This window comes from Theropithecus gelada, chromosome 18, assembly GCF_003255815.1.
Source record: "Theropithecus gelada isolate Dixy chromosome 18, Tgel_1.0, whole genome shotgun sequence".
In the NCBI taxonomy this organism is placed as follows: domain Eukaryota; kingdom Metazoa; phylum Chordata; class Mammalia; order Primates; family Cercopithecidae; genus Theropithecus; species Theropithecus gelada.
Genome location: NC_037686.1, coordinates 1424991 through 1444951, shown reverse-complemented (window position 1 = coordinate 1444951; position 19961 = coordinate 1424991). Strand labels below are relative to the sequence as shown.

The following is a 19961-nucleotide window of genomic DNA, read 5'->3' as shown; positions in this document are numbered from 1 at the left end:
CTTCACCTGAAACTGAGGTAAGAGGTCACTAATGTTAGCCACCTCATGAGGTCACAGGGTTTTCAGAAAGGAAGCCTCAGGCAGTGCCTGGTACACAGGTGCTGGGTGAATGCTGGCAAGCCCTCAGGTGCGCACTCCATGGCTTCACAGAGTCTGCAAGGTAATGGTTTCAGGAGCACAGGCCCCAGCCCCTCTCTTCTCCATAGCCTCCCTACCTCCTGGCTGGCTCTGCAGTATTCTGCACGTGGCTCATTTTCTCTGATGGACCAGAAAGTACTTCAAAACTTAGTGTTTCAAGAGCCTTACCATGCTAACCCAATTCTCCTTTCAATAAACAGACCTTGGTTGTGCAGCGTGAGTCGTGTGAGTATAGGCACTGGGACTGTGGATGGGCAGGATAACTGGAGAGATTCTCACAGCACTGCAGACCTCCTCAGTGCCTCACAGAGAGCTCATCCGCACTGGGCTCTTCTGCCTTCCTGTCTTTCACAGCTCAACACCTGGCTATCTGGCAACCCTGACCCCTGTTGATATTTCGATTTCAAATGCGCCTTGCTCAAATTCTCTTGGGTGTTGAGACCAAACCCTTTATCACTCCCTTTCCTCCCCCTGCCGAGGGATGCCTTGGAGTCATTCTCAGGCTTTCTTCTCTTTTGTTCTCTATGAAGTCCTGGTTTTCCAGCTCTGCCTTTGCCTTTTTATTTCCATGACCATCCCTGCAGGCACCACCTGAGGAGTGTTGAGATGCTCCGCTGCTTCCAAGCTGGTCTGGTCTGTGTTCCTGTTCCAATCTAGCTGGCATGCTGCTGCCACACTCTCCTGAAATTATCTTTCATCATTTCTGCTCAAGATTCTTTAAGGACTCCTTTAAGAACTACTATAAAATAAGGAGGCTGGGTTAGATCTTTTTTTTTTTTTTTTGGAGACGGAGTTTCGCTCTGTCGCCCAGGCTGGAGTGCAGTGGCGTGATCTCAGCTCACTGCAAGCTCCACCTCCCGGGTTCATGCCATTCTCCTGCCTCAACCTCCCGAATAGCTGGGACTACAGGTGCCCGCCACCACGCCCGGCTAATTTTTTTGGCATTTTTAGTAGAGATGGGGTTTCACCGTGTTAGCCAAGATGGTCTCAATCTCCTGACCTCGTGATCTGCCCGCCTCTGCCTCCCAAAGTGCTGGGATTACAGCCGTGAGCCACTGCGCCCAGCGATCATTTTTAAGATCACTTCTACTTCTAAAGCTGTATGCCTCAGCTTTCTACCTAGCTCTGGAGGGCCTGAGACTTGTGAGAGGAAAATAAAATCTCAGGACTCTAAACTCATTATGCCAAGGGGAAAAGTTAAGCTTGGAAACTGCACAAGAACTGCCTTCCTTTTGTTCCTAAAGAGATGGTTGCAAAGACAGAAACCATTTATCTCCCCAGGTGTCCTCCCCCACTCATTGCTCGTAAGGAAATTCCTTGTGGGCCCTAAAACCTTTACCCTGAAACAAAGTTCTGCTGGACCTCACCCTGACAATGTAAGTTAACAGCTTATCTCACAAGAACAGACAAACACCAGACCAGAAATCAACCCTCTAATAACCTGAGACAAATGCGTATTTGACTCCTTCTTCTACTCTATGTTTACTTTATTGCATGTAAAATGTGGATTTACTGAACAAGAGATGCATGCGTAACTGACATCCCTCTACCCCTCCTTTCACGTGTCACGTGGTTCAGTGGGCGAAAATCAAGAATGCGACCACTCACCTCACCGCCTACCCTCCCCTTTTTTCCCTCCCTCCTTCCCTTCTTGCCACTCTTTCCTGTTTAAATATTCAAGCCCTCAAAGCTCTCTATGGAAAAAGCAAAGGCCACAGATCCCACTGTAACTGGTGTTTCTTTTTCCCTAGGTATATCCTCAACTTTGACAAAACAAACCTCTAAGCTGACAGAGCTCTGTCTCAGCCCCTCTTGGGTCTACAGGGTCCACCACCCGGAACTGCAGCAGGCTCAGGGCTGCCCCCGGGCTCCACACCGCACACTCCTCCTTCCCCTTCCTTCTGCGCTGTGACCTGCTCATCCTTCTGGGTACCTCAGCCCTATCTCCTACAGAGCCTTCCTGGACCACTCTGCCCACGCTGGACTTTCCTTCCTCAAAGCCCTGCTGCATGCTTTCCGGTGTTTTGGGGATGCTGGCGCCCACTCATTTCACTGCACACTTTTGTAAACTGACAGCATGGATTCTTCTGCATCGCCTAACATAGCTTCTTGAAGACTTGCTGACTGAACAGCACAATCTTAGTGAAACTGCCTTTGCAAAATTATAACAGGAAGAGAAATTTGGCATGGCTGACTCCCTCTTGCTTCTAGCCTCACACGCTGCCCTCGCTCTTTCCCAGTTGTGGGCCAAACTAACTTCGGGAGGAATTTATAGTTTAAATGATAATAACACTTCCCCAAAACTAAACTGCCCTTGTAAAACTAATGAAAGGCCACCAAGTTAGGAGGACGAGAGGAGCCTGAGTTCTAAGATGTAGGCATGGTTAAGTAATTACCAGCCATTATTCTGGAGGTCAGATTTGCAACTTCCCCAATGACTCCTGCAGATAATAACATCTCTATTGTAAAACTTAGGCTTGGCCTTTTGAGATAGCTTTTCAGCTTTTTGCATTTCTGACAACCACTGGCTCCACCTGGGCTCACCAACTGGTCCTGTGCCCCCACCCCAGGAACTGACTCGCACAGGAGGACAGCTTCCACGCCCTATGACTTCACCTCCGCCCCATTCAAACAGCATTCGCCACTCCCTGGCCCTTACCCGCCAAACTGTTCTTGAAAAGCTCTGGTCTCCACGGAGACTGATTTGAGTAATAATAATAACTCCAGGCTGCCATAAGCTCTTTCCCTACTGCAATTCCCCTGTCTTGAGAAACTGGCTGTACCTGGGCTGCAGGCAAAATGAATCTATTAGGTAGCTGTGTCAATCCCTTATAAAAGGCTTTTTCATTTGTGCTTTTCTCATTAGAGTATATAATATTCAAAGCTTTTTAAAATTCTAGTTTTTTTTCCACATGGACTCTGGAAAATTAAGAGGTTACCAAATGCAAGAAATCCACTGAGTTCAGAAACGGTCCCTTCCTTTTGCAGGTGCTATCCAACGAGCCACAACAATGACAAACACAATGCTTTCTCGTGGAAACTAATCAGCAAGCCACAAGGTGATGTTCACGCACCAATTTCCTACTTATCAGTTCGGCTGCGTCTTTTACTTGCCCTTTCATCTTTCTTTTTTTTTTTGAGACGGAGTCTCGCTCTGTCGCCCAGGCTGGAGTGCAGTGGCCGGATCTCAGCTCACTGCAAGCTCCGCCTCCCGGGTTTACGCCATTCTCCTGCCTCAGCCTCTCGAGTAGCTGGGACTACAGGCGCCCACCACCTCGCCTGGCTAGTTTTTTGTATTTTTTAGTAGAGACGGGGTTTCACCGTGTTAGCCAGGATGGTCTTGATCTCCTGACCTCGTGATCCGCCCGTCTCGGCCTCCCAAAGTGCTGGGATTACAGGCTTGAGCCACCGCGCCCGGCCTGCCCTTTCATCTTTCACTGCCTATTTATTTTCGAGGTGAAAAACAATGGTAAACCAGGCAATCATGCTTCTCATTAGGAGTACTGCGAACTATCTGGTGAGGGAGTCCTGATTTGTTTACTTTGTGGTTACTGACAGACTTCATTAACCATTCAGTCATATTCCTAAGAGTCACAGGAGCCGGGACAGTGTCAACTTCTGCTCACCACCACATTGCAACCCCGCCATGAAGACAGAGCAGACAATGAAACATCAGAATGAATGGACCCATGGGTGAGCCAGAGAGAGGGAATTCTGCAGTCCACAATCCAATCAAAAGAGTCCATCTATCACTTCAATCTTTTTTTGCAAAACTGTAAAGAATTATTCCCACAACTGCCACCTACCTTCTCCACGTCGGCTTTCTTTTCTGTGAGAAGAGCTACTGTTCTTTTATAAGCATCATTAATAAGGATTCGTACTTCATCATCTATCAATCTTGCAGTGGCTTCACTGTAAGGTTTCTCCAATACCATGTCCCCCTGACGTGGGAGGTCAAAGGAGATTTGCCCAACCTTTTCATTCATGCCAAACTGAACAATCTGAAAAATACATGATTAGCGGTGGTTATATATGACTGCTGTTCAACCAGACAAAACCTGCACAGCAGCCCGAGCCAGCTAAAGTGCACAAGGGTGCTCTGTGGAGCCAGCAACAGCAGCACGGTGCTTTAAACTCACAACTAGAAACAGAGCCAGAAGCCCAGGCATAACACCCACAACAAACTTAGGATGCAGATCCCAACAACTGTATGACATTACTACCTGGTTTCTTTTTTTTTTCTTTTTAGGCAGTCTTGGTCTGTCGCCCAGGTTGTAGTGCAGCAGCACCATCTTGGCTCATTGCAACCTCTATGTCCCGAGTTCAAGCAATTCTCGTGCCTCAGCCTCCCAAGTAGCTGGGATTATAGGCACCCGCCACCACTCCCGGCTAATTTTTCTATTTTTAGTAGAGATGGGTTTCCGTCATGTTGGCCAGGCTGGTCTTGAACTCCTAACCTCAGGTGATCTGCCCGCCTGGGCCTCCCAAAGTGCTGGGATTACAGGCGTGAGCCACCGTGCCCAGCCACTACCTGGTTTCTTTTTGTTTTTGTTTTGAGACAGGGTTTTGTTCTGTCGCCCAGGCTGGAATGCAGTGCATGATCATAGCTCACTGCAGTGTTGACCTCCTGGGCTCAAAATATCCTCCCACCTCAGCTTCCCAAAGTGCTGGGATTACAGGCGTGAGCCACCGAGCCTGGCCTGATATTACTATCTGTACAAGGGAAAGCAGAGAAGCAGCAAGATGCATCTGACAGACCTGAAGAAACAGAACCCCCAGCTGCCAACAGGTTCTTCCCAGGAAGGGTGGTATGCCACTCACGCTGCGAACATGTGAGACCGTAAGGGCACCTGCATTTCCCCGTTCACCGAGGCCATGGGGCCCAGGGGACAGTCTGAAGAGGTTCATCCAGTGTGGACCCATGAGCCCCCAAAACTAATCAGTACCACATAGGAGGTGGCTTCTGCAAGTAAGACCCAAACTGACTGGAAAAAAGAGAAGGCCCAGATAAGAGTGGGGATCAAAAATAGCCAGGGGTGCTCGAAGGGAGGAAACCACATTCCTAACACACTCACGAACACGCCAGAAAAACTCCTGGACCTCCTCCCGCCTAAGAGAGCAGCAAAACAAATTTCATGTAAAAATAGGCAATAGAAAAATCCCTTATGAAGTTATAAGAAAAAAATCAGCTGAATAATGTCTCCAGATAAGAAAGTGGGGTGAAAAGATGTGTCAATACTACAAAGGAAATTCATATCTTAGTACTTCAAAACAGGCTAAAAGAAATCAGCGAAATGACACATGATATGAAAGATCTACTTAAATCACAGCTAGAAAAGCTTCAATGAGGTGCTAGAAAAAAATACGTATCAAAGCCACCACACCCGGCCTGAAATAAACTTTAAATATTGTACTAAAAAAAGGTTTCTCAGGGCCGGGCACAGTGGCTCACGCCTGTAATCCCAGCACTTTGGGAGGCTGAGGCAGGCAGATCACGAGGTCAGGAGATCGAGACCATCCTGGCTAACACAGTGAAACCCCTCCACTAAAAATACAAAAAAGTAGCTGGGCGTGGTGGCAGGCGCCTGTGGTCCCAGCTACTCAGGAGGCTGAGGCAGGAGAATGGCATGAACCCAAGAGGTGGGGCTTGCAGTGAGCCAAGATGGTGCCACTGCACTCCAGCCTGGGCAACAGAGCAAGACTCAGTCTCAAAAAAAAAGTTTCTCAGCCAAGCGCAGTGGCTCATGCCTGTAATCCCAGCACTTTTGAGAGGCGGAGGAGGGCGGATCACCTGAGGTCGGGAGTTCAAGACCAGCCCGACCAACATGGAGAAACCCCGTCTCTATTAAAAATACAAAACTAGCCGGGTGTGGTGGCGCATGCCTGTAGTAACAGCTGCTCGAGAGGCTGAGGCAGGAGAATGGCTTGAACCTGGGAGGTGGAGGTGGAGGTTGCGGTGAGCCGAGATTGCACCACTGTACTCTAGCCTGAGCAACAAGAGCAAAACTCTGTATCAAAAAAAAAAATTTAGCCAGGCATGGTGGCGTGTGCCTGTAATGCCAGCAACTCAGGAGGCTGAGGCAGGAGAATCGCTTGAACCCGGGAGGCCGAGGTTGCAGTGAGCCAAGATACAGCCACTGCACTGCAGCCTGGGTGACAGAGGGAGACTGTGTCTCCAAAAAAAAAAAAAGTTTCTCTTCATAAGTTTTAATTGCTTTAAAAATGGACTTCTTTTAAGAGATAATCCTTGCCTAAAAAGCCTAAAACAGTGAAGCAACAATAATATTGTTTCAGAGCCATTCATGGAATGTCAATTTCTCATGCAAATATGAACAAATGAGGAGGAAACGCCCTCCTTCATATACTCACTTGGGCATATGCACTCTGAGTTACTTTTCTCAAGTCATCTTGAGCACCAGTTGTAATTCTTCCAAAGAAGATTTCTTCAGAGACTCGACCACCTAAAGTCATACACATCCTATCCAAAAGCTGCTCTTTGGTATAGAGGTATTGTTCTTTTGGTAAATACTGAGCATAACCTAGTCCTTTGCCACGTGGGATGATGGATACCTGGTAAGTAGAAAACACAGTGTTGAAGATCCTACTACAGATGAAGACTTGATCAAAACATCTGTGTATAAACAGATAAACTCAGTGACTAAAAATAAGCACAACAGCCGCACAGTCCATCAGCCTTGGTGGGATGTGATCTAGTAGCAGTGACTGCTCAGGAGGGATATTTTCTCTCAGGATAGTTTCACCTTAGATTTTTGTTGCTGTTTTTGTTTTTGAGATCGAGTTGCTCTGTCGCCCAGGCTAGACTACAGTGGCAGGATCTCAACTCACTGCAACGTCCACCTCCCAGGTTCAAGCAATTCTTCTGCCTCAGCCTCCTGAGTAGCTCGGATCACAGGTGCCCACCACCAGGCCCAGCTAATTTTTGTATTTTTAGTAGAGAAGGGTTTCACCATGTCGGTCAGGCTGGTCTCGAACTCCTGACCTCGTGATCCTCCTGCCTCAGCCTCCCGAAGTGCTGGGATTACAGGCATGAGCCACTGTGCGCAGCTTCACCTTCGAGTTCTAAATGGCTTTTTTTTTTTTTTTTTTTTTTTTAAAATAAAAACAGGGTCTCACTTTGCTACCCGGGGTGGTCTTTAAACTCCTGACTTCAAGAATTTCTCCCACCTTGACCTCCCAAAGTGCTAGGATTACAGGCATGCGCCACCACACCCAGCAAATTTCTTTTTTTTTTTTTTTGAGACGGAATCTTGCTCTGTTGCCCAGGCTGCAGTGCAGTGGCACGATCTCGGCTCATTGCAAGCTCTGCCTCCCGGGTTCACACCAGTCTCATGCCTCAGCCTCCCAAGTAGCTGGGACTATAGGCGCCCGCCACCATGCCTGGCTAATTGTTTTGTATTTTTAGTAGAGACGGGGTTTCATCATGTTAGCCAGGATGGTCTCGATCTCCTGACCTTGTGATCCGCCCGTCTCGGCTTCCCAAAGTGCTGGGATTACAGGCGTGAGCCACCGCGCCCGGCCCAATTTCTTGTCTTTTTGTAAAACTCAATTGAAAGTATTCCATCTTGACATTCTGACAGTTCTGATGCTGTGCAAGCGTGCAGGTTTCCTTCAACTCTGCTGTCGGACGTGGCCACATCCTCCTTCAAAGGAAGGAGGGTACAGCAGGCCAAGATGCTCGGCAGCCTTTCCTTTCCAGTCCTCTTTTGCAATTACGTAAATTCCTTTAATTTTTAAAAAATTCAGTTTATTGGCCGGGTGCGGTGGCTCACGCCTGTAATCCCAGCACTTTGGGAGGCCAAGGCAGGCAGATCACGAGGTCAGGAGATCGAGACCATCCTGGCGAACACGGTGAAACCCCGTCTCTACTGAAAATACAAAAAAATTAGCTGGGCGTCATGGTGGGCGCCTGTAGTCCCAGCTTCTAGAGAGGCTGAGGCAGGAGAATGGTGTGAACCCAGGAGGCGGTGGACTTGCAGTGGGCGGAGATGGCACCAATACACTCCAGCCTGGGTGACAGAGCGAGACTCCGTCTCAAAAAAAAAAAAAAAAAAAAAATTCAGTTTATTGAGAGATGACATATATGGTTAAATGCACCCATGTGAAGTGTAGAGTTCAATGAGTTTTGACAAACATAATGTCAAGCCACAATTAAGATACAGAATATTCTCATTATGCCCAGAAAGTTCCCTTGCACCCATTGGTAGAGTCTTTCTTTCCACACCCAACCTCAGATGACCACGGACATGCTTTCTGTCCCTACGGATTAGTTTAGCTTCCAGAACTGCAAATAAATGAAATCGTATGGCACATACTTCATTGTGTTTGGTCTCTTTCCCTGTATTTGAGATCCACAGATACTGTTGTGTGTATTAATAGTCATTCATTTTTATTTTTACTGCTGTGTGGCACTCCACTGCTACAAACATACCAAATATCCATTTCATTCTTGATGCAAGTCAGGGTTATTTTCAGTTTACTGATACTATAAATAAAGTAGTAACAGTCTTTGCGTGGACACAGGTTTTTGTTTCTCTTGGGGAAATAAGAGTCGAATTGTTTGGTCACATGGAAGTGTTCGTCTACTTACAAGAAACTGCCAAACTGTTTTCCAAAACAATGGTACCACTTTACATTCCTTTTTTTGGCAGAGTCTCATTCTGTCCCCTGGGCTGGAGTACAGTGGAACGATCTCTGCTCACTGCAGCCTCCGCCTCTAGGGTTCAAGTGATTCTCCCAGATTCCAGTGATTCTCCTGCCTCAGTTTCCCGAGTAGCTGAGACTATAGGCGCTCACCACGTCTGGCTAATTTTTCTATTTGTACCAGAGACGGGTTTTGCCATGTTGGCCAGGCTGGTCTCAAACTCCGAACCTCAAGCAATCTGCCCACCTCGGCCTCCCAAAGTGCAGGGATCACAGGCGTGAGCTACTGCATCCGGCCCCATTTTACATTCCTGTCAACAACATGCGTGCATTTCAACTGCTCCATATCCTTATGAACAATGAAGACTGTCTCTTTTTCATTTTAACCATTCCAGGAAGTATGTTCAAGTAGCTCATTACGGGTGAATTTGCATGTCCCTGATGAATAATGATACACCCTGTGTGTGCTTAATGCCCACTCATATACCTTCTGGGAAATGCATGTTTAAATCTTTCACCCACTGTTTTACTGGGCTGTTTTCTTATTATTAAATTCTAAGAGTTCTTTATATGTTCTAGATACAAGTCCTTGCAGTACATATAAACGACAATATATATGTACTGCATATATACACACACACACACACACACATACTGTCCTATATATGTACTGCAAGTATTTTCAGAGGGTGTGGCTTGTCTTTTTATTTTCTCAATCTGGTCTTTCAAAGAAAGAGAGTCTTAAATTTTGATGAGATCCCATTTGTCAACTTTCTCTTTTGTGGCTCATGCTTTTTGTGTCCCAAGAAATTTCTGCATACTCAAGGCCACAAAGATTTTTACCTGTATTTTCTCCTAGAAGTTTTATGGTTTTAGTTTTTATGATTTCAAATAATTTTTTGCATATGATGCAAGGGTTAATGTTCACCATTTTCCTATGAATACTCTGTTGCCAGAACCACCTGTAGATAAGACAATTCCTCCCCCTTGAATCATCCTGGTACCTCTGTTGGAAATCAACGAACCAAAAGTTTGTGGTTCACTTTCCAGGCTCCATTCCATCCCACTGGCCTGCGTGCCAGTCCTCCTACCAGCACCACACTCTCATCGCTGTAGCTGCACACAGTCTTACTACTGGGGTGAGTAACTTACACTGTTCCACCCATTACCGAGAGGACCTTGGTCTAGCGGTAGCATCAGTGCCTAGAAAAGGCATCAGTTACTTAGCAGACTGGGAAAGGGAGTCTCCCCTTCTCCGGGGGAGTTAGAGAAGACTCTGCTCCACCACCTCTTGTGGAACCGCCGCAGTTATCCGGAGGCCTGACTGTCTCTCTGTGATGCTGTGTGTCAGTGGTCATGCTCCTGGTCTACTTTCATGTTCCACCCTGTACACCTGGCTCTGCCTTTTAAACAGCAGTAGCAGAATTAGTGAAAGTACTAAAAGTCTTTGAAATGCAGAAGTAATGGCGTAAGCTGTCTCCTCTCTCTCTCTCTGCCTCGGCCGCCAAACAGGGAAGGGCCCCCTGTCCAGTGGACATGTGACTCACGTGACCTTATCTACCACTGGAGATGGCTCACATGCCTTACCCTGCCCCCTGGTATTGTATCCAATAAATAACAGCGCAGCCTGGCATTCGGGGCCACTACTGGTCTCTGCACCTTGGTGGTAGTTGTCCCCCGGGCCCAGCTGTCTTTTCTTCTCTTTGTCTTGCGTCTTTATTTCTACGATCTCATCTCCACACACGAGGAGAAAAACCCACAGACCCTGTAGGGTTGGTCCCTACAACCCTTTTGCCAGGCTCTCTGGATACACTGTGCATGTGTAGTTTAGTGGTCGGCCTGGGATTTGGGCAGTTCCTACTCAGATTCGGGCCTTGCCCCTTGGTAGTTTGCTTCTGGGATTCTCCTGTTAAATTTCCAGTATTCTTCAAGTCCTGGACTATCTCCTCTACCACCTCAGGATAGTAAAGCCTATGTCTCATACCACTGTAGTGTGGAGATTATGAAAAACCCTCAGGTAAGAAAGCCACAGGCTCCCAGTTCAAATCCACTGTAGCTGTTGCTTTATAGGAGCAAACTCTCCTCCAGCTCTGGCCTGCTTTTGGATACTCTGTAGTCCCTTTAAATAATTTTCTGTCCAAATTTTATATTTATCTATGGGACGGTTTGTGCAACCACGGTTACCAGAAGTTTTGGCTAAAGCCTTGTAAATATCATTTCTTTCTCCTTCGCAGGAGTATATCTTGCTTCTTGAGTGGCTGCAGCGAGCAGCTGCTCACACGTGCTCTGGCTGCCTAGTGCAGCCACCCTGCTTCACCTTTAAAAGCGGGTCTGCGTGCTCCAGATACCAGCCGGCAACCGCATGGCCTGCTTCATGGTATGCCACAGTCTTCTTCTCCTCAGGCTGCAGAACCTGCGTTTTCTTCTCTAAGCCTAACAAAATAACAACAAAAAAACCCAAGCCACTGTTTTAGTGACACTGACATTAAAAGACTATACAGTGCTATACATTGCCTTACCTAAAATGGGGTTTGGAGATATAAGTCCTTGCAGTACATATAAAGGACAATATTTTATATATATATATATACAGTACACATATATTGTCCTTTATATGTACTGCAAGTATTTTCAGAGGGTGTGGCTTGCCTTTTTATTTTCTTAACTGTCTTTCAAAGAAAGAGAGTCTGCCTGTCACAATCCAAAAATTCCTAATGAAGGCCAGGCGCAGTGGCTCATGCCTGTAATCCCAGCACTTTGGGAGGCCGAGGTGGGCCGATCACTTGAGGTGAGGAGTTTGAGACCAGCCTAGCCAACATGGTGAAACCCCGTCTCTACTAAATATACAAAATTAGCCAGGCGTGGTGGTGAGCACCTGTACTTCCAGCTACTAGGGAGGCTGGGGCAGGAGAATCATTTGAACCCAGGTGGCGGAGGCTGCAGTGAACTGAGATCATGCCACTGTACTCCAGCCTGGGCTACAGAATAAGACTCTGTCTCAAAAAAAAAAAAAAAAAAGTTAAAATTTAAAAAAAAAAAGTCATATAGAATTCCCAATGTCAGAATAAAAGCCAAAGGTCAAGTTCAAAATACAACTACAGCAAAAATGCACTCACTCCCCCATCCCCAGGCCTGCTTTCTCACTTTTAAGCCACACACCCTGTGTTTTGGGAAACAAATTGAAATGTAAAATAAAATTCAGCATTGAGGTCATTTTAAAACACGCAAAATTACAGAAACCAAAACTCCGGAAAGGTCCTCAGTGCATAGTCTAGGTGTTCAGAATTATCAGATACCGGGCACATGAAGATGCCTGCCATAAGACACTACTTGTTGTCCATTCTGCTGGAAGGCAGAAGAGTCTGAGAAAGCAGGGAGCCAGTTCAAGACGCGGAGCTACCCCACATGGAGCCAGCAGGCTGATGCTGGCGCACCCTCACCTAGCCAGCCGGCCCTGGGGCGCAGAGCGAGCCACAGAAGTGGCAGAGCAGACCCAGAGGGCAAACCCCAGAGACACAGGGCCCACAAGACCCGTGCTGGAGCCCACGTCCACCACAGTGCTGGCCGGACTCCAGTCTGAGCAGGATTCTTCTCTGGCCTGGATCAAGGTGGGCTCTGCCCCTTACTCCATACCTCTGTGCTGTAAAAACTACCTGCACTATTTGTACTAAACAAATCATCACACAGTGGCAAAAGTAGTTTTGCCGTGTTCATGGTAATCCACCTGAGAGAATTTCTCAGCTGATGTTAAGGAAAGTGGAAGACAAAAACAAAAGCTGTGTTCCCAATGACACAACTCAAGAGAAACACATGCCACAGAGCAGGGAGTTACAAAACAGGAGTTAAGTCTGTCTGCTGATGAACACTTCTGGCTTATCTGTAAAAACAGAAGCCTTTCCCCACAGTTCACCTCAGGAGTCATTCATTTCTCAGTGCCTATCTCACTACACAACGCTGCCTGTGGGGCCAGCAACTGCCTCAGAGTGAAACCTGTAACTGGGTGGCTGCCTGCTCTGCCCCGCCCTCTCTGATCACTTCTCCTTAACCTAAAAAAAGGCATACACAGTTTTCACCTGTCTCTACAGTTAATTATTATATTTTGCTTCATTCCATTCACGACTCTTATCATCTGAGGTTCTTCTTTTCAATAACAAATTCATAAAATAAGAGGTCTGGTGATTCATTCATTCAATCATTGTTTACTGAGCACCTATCCCCAGCGAACCACATTGCTCTACCAGCCTCTACGTCCTCACTGGAAGCCCCACTAGTCTGGTTTTATACCCTCTACTCAGCTGAACTGTCAAAAGTCTCCCTAACACCCTCACTGCCAAATCCAAAGTTCCTCTTCCTCCTCCACACCCCTGTGCCTTGCCCTGCTGCTGGCGCCTCATCTCCTGTCCCCTCCAGCCTGCAGGTCCCTGTTACTGGCACATCTTCCTCGCTTGTCTACTGACGCACCTTCAGTGCTTATGGTACACCATGAGCACTTGTGACCTTGCTGACACACCTCTCCCCTTGTACCAAATGTGGGCACTGGGTAACATTTCCTCTGCAACTCCCTCTCTCCCAGGAAAGTGGCTCCAAGTGCCCCAGTCGCCTACCTCACTCCACCTGGCACACCCTGGGACCCTGCCCCGGCTCACAGGCAGGACTGCTCATTCTCTACGAGCCAGCTGCCTCTGCGAGTGCCCCACGCTCCTGCAGTCTCTCAAGTCTGTCCTCATTTCTTTTACGGCTGTCACTGGTGCTCCCCCATGCTAAGCTGTGGGCTCACGGTACTCACAGTGATGACTGCAAGGTTCTCTGCCTCTAGATGCTTCCCTCCTCTTCAAAGCCACATTCATTCTCCTAAAATACCACTGGTCATTATGTTACTTAGTGGCTCACACCTGTAATCCCAGCACTTTGGGAGGCCGAGGCAGGCAGATCACCTGAGGTCAGGAGATCGAGACCAGCCTGGCCAACATGGTGAAACCCCATCTCTACTAAAAATACAAAAATCAGCCAGGCATGGTGGTGGGCGCCTGTAATAGCAGCTACTTGGAAGGCTGCTCATTTGAACCCTGGAGGCAGAGATTGCAGTAAGCCGAGATTGTGCCACTGCATCCCAGCCTGGGTGACAGAATGAGAACCTGCCTCAAAAAAACAAAAAACGAAACAAAACCAAAAAAACCCACCTTAATTCAATACTGGCCATAGGACAAAACTGTAAAAGCCTCTGAGCTTAACATTCAAGGCTTTCCAAAACTGACCAGTTTACTCTCCCTCCCTACACACAGGGTAGGTAGCCTGCCTCAAGTCCATTCTGCCAGGTCACTTCCAGGCCACACCCAGTTCTATCCTGGGCCAGGGGCACACCCCTCCTCTTCTGTGGAACTCTGCCTGGCGCAGGGCTTCCCCCTCCTTTGAATGCCCAAGGACTTGAATTGCTACTTGCCTTTGGGGATTAAATCAGAAGCCCTATGGAATGTTAAGAAAACACGTGCTCCCCCTGTGCTGGCTGAGGAAGCACTTCCAGCTCCACGCCTGTTAGTTATTTTATTATTACTATTATTATTATTATTATTTTTTTTTTGAGATGGAGTCTCACTCTGTTGCCCAGGCTGGAGTGCAGTGGTGCGATCTCGGCTCACCACCACCTCTGCCTCCCGGGTTCAAGCAATTCTCCTGCCTCAGCCTCCCAAGCAGCTGGGACTTCCAAGTACGCGCTATCACCCGTACTTGTATTTTTAATAGAGATGGGGTTTCACTATGTTGGCCAGTCTGCTCTCAAACTCCTGACCTCGTGATCTGCCCACCTCGGCCTCCCAAAGTGCTGGGATTACAGGCGTGAGCCACCGTGCCAGGCTGTTACAGATATTTTACAACCATCACCTGTATCTAGCACAGAGCACCTCTAACTCATGTGATGAAACTTTTGTAAACAGGAAGGCTGTGAGCTTTTTAACAAACTTGATTGGTATAATTCACGGGCAGACACCTCACTGCTGGCTGCCTGTGCAAGCAAAGCATTTGTGAGCTGCCATCTCAAACTCACCCAGCACCACAGACCTCCATGCAGAGGGCAGGTGGCAGGGGATGGTGGGGAAAGAAGGAAGAGAGGCAGGGGAGGTATGGGAGGGGCCATGACACCAAGAGAACACAAGCATGGTGAGCCCCAGGGCTGGGTGGATACACTTTCTTGGCTTTCAGTTCTTGCCCAAACAGAGAAATCCCTGGCCTCAAATTCATTTTATCAGCCTTTCTACTTGAGTTATGTTCAGTTTCCTTACCACCAATCACTCGCTCAATTGCCTGTTCAAAGTGTTTCTGATTTATGGAATCTGACAGGTGCCTCGCAGCAATCAACGCAGCTTCATTACAGACATTAGCAACATCAGCACCTAAAAAATGAACATAGAACAGCTTACCCACCGAAATACGCCCAAACTGATCAGTCAAATCCATAGTTAATTTTTAAATCAGCAGTACAATGAATAAAGGTTTTGTGTAAATAGAATTCTGTTTGACTTACGATAACCCTAAGCTATTTCCAGCATTTAATGTAAGCCTGGTATAATTCTGGCCCTCTGAACTAAGATGAAAGTATTAGTAGTCAACAGATAATTACAGGCAACTATTTACCTTAATAGACAATATGGCTCACATAATAGCAAACTAAGATAGCATCTAAAAATGCTCATTTAAATAACTTAGTTCTATCACCTGTGTTGGGAAAATGGCTTGCACAGATATTAGGTGAAGTACTGAGGTATGATGAGAAACCTAGTTTTTATAATCACCTAGTACATTCAGTGAAACAACTAAATTTAAATATAGCTAAAAGCTTGTCAAATGCTTTTTAGATCCATCTCTTTAACTTTGCAGCTAAGGATATGGTAGCACAAATAAGCTACAGCACACCATGTGTGTTAAATAAACAAATATTAAAACATTATGAGGCCGGGCGCGGTGGCTCAAGCCTGTAATCCCAGCACTTTGGGAGGCCGAGGCGGGTGGATCACGAGGTCAGGAGATCGAGACCATCCTGGCTAACATGGTGAAACCCCGTCTCTACTAAAAATACAAAAAACTAGCCGGGCGTGGTGGCGGGCGCCTGTAGTCCCAGCTACTCGGAGGCTGAGGCAGGAGAATGGCGTGAACCTGAGAGGCGGAGCTTGCAGTGAGCCGAGATCGCGCCACTGCACTCCAGCCTGGGTGACACAGCGCGAGACTCTGTCTCAAAAAAAAAAAAAAAAAACATTATAAATTTCAAAGACAAGTAAAAAGGTAAGACCCCTCGAACAAGATGATCATCTTCTGACCACACTATTGTACATAATCTTTTCGTACTTCTCAAACTGTTCTATTTCATTTTGTGTTTAGAAGGAGAGAAATAGGGAATAGGAAAGGACCATATTTTACATTAAAAAATTATTGGAATAAGCACATGAAAAGATGCTCAACATCACCAGTCATTAGAGAAATGCAAATCAAAACAGCAGTGAGATGCCAAATCACACCAGCTAAGATGGCTGTAATAAAAAAAGACAGTGACAAGTGCTGGCAAGGATGTGGAGGAACTGGGACCCTCACACGTTACTGGTGGGAATGTAAAATGGCACAGGTAATTAAAACAACCTGGCGGTTCCTCAAAAAGTTAGAGATACAATATGACCCAGCAATTCCACTTCTAGGTATTTACCAAGAGAAACAATATGACCAAGAAAAATCTGTACACCAATGTTCATGGTAGCATTATTCATAATAGCCAAAAACTGGAAACTGCCCACATGGCCATCAACTGATGGGTGGATCAACAAGATGTGGAATAGCCAAACAACGGCACATTTACTTGGTCACGAACAGGAATGACGTTCTGATGCCTGCCACGATTTGGATCAGTCCTGTTCATTATGTTAAGTGAACATAAGTTAGGCACAGAAGACCACGTTTTTATTTTATTTTATTTTACTGGAGACAGAGTTTCGCTCTTGTCGCCCAGGCTGGAGTGCAATGGCGCAATCTCGGCTCATTGCAACCTCCACCTCCCGGGTTCAAGCAATTCTCCTGCTTCAGCCTCCCAAGTAGCTGGGATTACAAGCCCCCACCCCAACCACACCCAGCTAATTTTTGTATTTTTAGTAGAGACAGGGTTTCGCCTTATTAGCCAGGCTGATCTTGAACCCCTGATGTCAGGTGATCCACCTGCCTCGGCATCCCAAAGTGCTGGGATTACAGGTGTGAGCCACTGCACCTGGCCAAAACCACATGTTTTTATATAAAATGTACAGAATAAAAAAATCTAGAGAGACAGAAAGTTTGATTGATTGTTTTGAGATGGAGTCTCGCTCTGTTACCCGGGCTGGAGTGCAGTGGGGTGATTTAGGCTCACTGCAACCTCACCTCCTGGGTTCAAGCCATTCTGCTGCCTCAGCCTCCTGAGGAGCTGGGATTACAGACATGTGCCACCATGCCTGGCTAATTTTTTGTATTTTTAGTAGAGACAGGGTTTTGCCATGTTGGCCAGGCTGGTCTCGAACGCCTGACCTCAGGTGATCCACCTGCCTCGGACTCCCAAAGTGCTGGAAATACAGGTGTGAGCCACCGCGTCCAGCCCAAAATGTTTTAAAATTATAGTGATGGTTGTACAACCCTGTAAATATACTAGAAACCATTAATTGTACACTTTACACAGGTGATTTTTAGTTAACTTTATTTCAACAGAGCTTTTAAAAAAACACTTAGGAATAATTCCTACAATATTTATAGAAAAAAATGACACACTGTCAGCAATTTGTCACAAAATACTCCAGAGGAAGCAGAAAGAGACGAGGGCATAGGTAAAAGTAAGGGTGGATGGGAATTAGTAATTGTTCCCGAAACCAGGTGATAGGTACAGATGGTTTCATTACACCATTCCCTCAAAATCTGTGTATGTTTGAAATTTCCTGTAATAACAAAGTAAAAATAGTCAGGCACAGTGGCTCATGGTTATAATCCCAGCAGTTTGGGAGGCCGAGGCAGGAGGATTACTTAAAGCCAGGAGTTTCAGGCCAGTCTGTGCAAAATAAGACCCTGTCTCCACAAAATCAGAAAATTAGCTAGGCATGGTGGTACATGCCTGTAGTCCCAGCTACACAGAAGGCTGAGGCAGGAGGATCACTCGAGCCCAGAAGGTTGAGGCTATAGTAAGTTATGATTGCACCACTCAGTCCAGCCTGTGCAATAAAGCAAGATCCTGTCTCAAAAAAAAAAAAAAAATTGAGAATATAAACTTAGGTAGCCCACAGTAAAGTAGTGAAAAGGTAACAAAGTAAACTGGTACCTGGTAACTATTCCTGATTTTAATATACTTCTAAATAGAGTCCTCGTTACTTTCCACTCACCTGAAAACCCTGGAGTTAAAGATGCCAGTTTTCTTGCCAATTTATCCTTCTCCAGGGTACTGTCCAGTTTTAGTGGTCGGAGGTGAACTTTGAAAATAGAAGCTCTTCCTTTTATGTCTGGTGGTCCTTTAGAAACCATTTTTAAGGAAAAGAAAATCATATTGAAACAGTCACACCTATACTCATGAGCACTGGACCTGCCCCAGCAAACATCATCTCACCAATAAAGATCTGCCTGTCGAAACGCCCCGGCCTAAGCAGCGCAGGGTCCAGGATATCTGGTCGATTAGTGCCGGCCAAAATGACGACATTTGTTGTTGTATTAAAACCTGAAAGATAACAAAAATGCAAACACTATTAAATGACAAGAGGCAGAAAGCAACAGTGCACCATCAGGAACATATGAGCACTGCAAATTCATAGCTACAGTAAACACATTTTCTATTCATTATCCAGTGGGTTTTTGTTGTGTTGTTGTTTGAGATGGAGTTTTACTCTTGTCCAGGCTGGAGTGCAATGGCATGATCTCAGCTCACTGCAACCTCTGCCTCTCGGGTTCAAGTGATTCTCCTGCCTCAGCCTCCCGAGTAGCTGGGACTACAGGCGTGCCCCATCATACCTGGGTAATTTTTGCATTTTTAGTAGAGATAGGGGTTCTCCATGTTGGTCAGGCTGGTCTCAAACACCTGACCTCAGGTGATCCACCTGCCTGGGCCTCCCAAAAGTGCTGGGATTACAGGCGTGAACCACCGCCCCAGCCTATCCAGTGTTTTTTAAGTTACAAACTTGAATTATTTTTCTTACTATTCAGCTTTTCCTTGAAAATAATCATATGTTAGACTTAAAATTTTAAGAGTAAATTTCCTAAAGACAAATGGCCAAATATTTAAATTTATTTAACTAGAAATTTAGAAGATAACGTCAATTTAAAAAATGTCTTAAAATCAGATTACATTTGCAAAGGATGTCTCTGACACACTGGGCCACAGGACAACCAACTGCCTATCTGAAGGCAGAGATCAACCTCTACCTCCCACCTCTTCTCTACACTCAAGTGGCTCCGTGTTACTGCCCATTCTCAATGTAAACGCCATGGTCCCAGGCCCTTCACCCTCAGGACCCTGGCACGGCAGGATCTCCTGGGTGCATTTCCCTCAGATGTGGTGCTCCAATGTGAATGCAACATGGGCTGACCATTGCGGGAAGAAGGAGGATCTCTACCTTCTTATTCTGACCTTATGCCTGGCTTCGTCATTGAAGCCAGTTCAGTACTGGCACTGTGCTTCCCCTTTCTGCACAACCAACCAAGCATCCACATTTTTATCTTCCAGCAGGAAGAACACATGACATCCTGAGAAGTGCCTTTCCTAAATGAAAGAAAAGTTGGCTAGCATGGAAAGACGGCTACTCTCTTAGTAAGAAAGTATTTGAAATTTGCTAAATTCACATTGGGTTAGGCTTAGATTTTCCTTGTGCTTCAGAGATGGTGATGATTTAGAGAATGAGATGGTAATTCTTTTGTGACTCATTTCACCAATTCTTCTCTTATTCAAACGCCAGACACAAACAGCATGTTAACACCAATATTAAGTTATGCAGGCTGCCAGGAAAAAAATATTTTGCTATTATTTATATTAGTATAAAAGAGCCTTTTTTTTTTTTTTTGAGACGGAGTCTGGCTCTGTCGCCCAGGCTGGAGTGCAGTGGCCGGATCTCAGCTCACTGCAAGCTCCACCTCCCAGGTTCCCGCCATTCTCCTGCCTCAGCCTCCCGAGTAGCTGGGACTACAGG

The 19961-nt window shown here is 46.3% G+C and overlaps 1 protein-coding gene across 3 annotated transcripts in view; it reads right to left on the bottom strand.

The window, feature by feature from the left end:
- Window positions 1-19961, bottom strand: part of AFG3L2 (AFG3 like matrix AAA peptidase subunit 2) — a 52474-nt gene that overhangs the window by 5512 nt on the left and 27001 nt on the right. For 2 of the 3 annotated variants that reach the window (XM_025364878.1, XM_025364879.1), the window contains exons 11-16: window positions 18392-18499; window positions 18171-18296; window positions 15075-15185; window positions 11117-11232; window positions 6508-6708; window positions 3945-4139 (exon numbers count right to left, since the gene is read on the bottom strand). In XM_025364878.1, coding sequence (XP_025220663.1) covers window positions 3945-4139; window positions 6508-6708; window positions 11117-11232; window positions 15075-15185; window positions 18171-18296; window positions 18392-18499 — 857 coding nt within the window. Of the gene's footprint in view, window positions 1-3944; window positions 4140-6507; window positions 6709-10571; window positions 11233-15074; window positions 15186-18170; window positions 18297-18391; window positions 18500-19961 lie in introns of those variants that run through there. The other variant, XM_025364880.1, reaches the window with a different exon arrangement.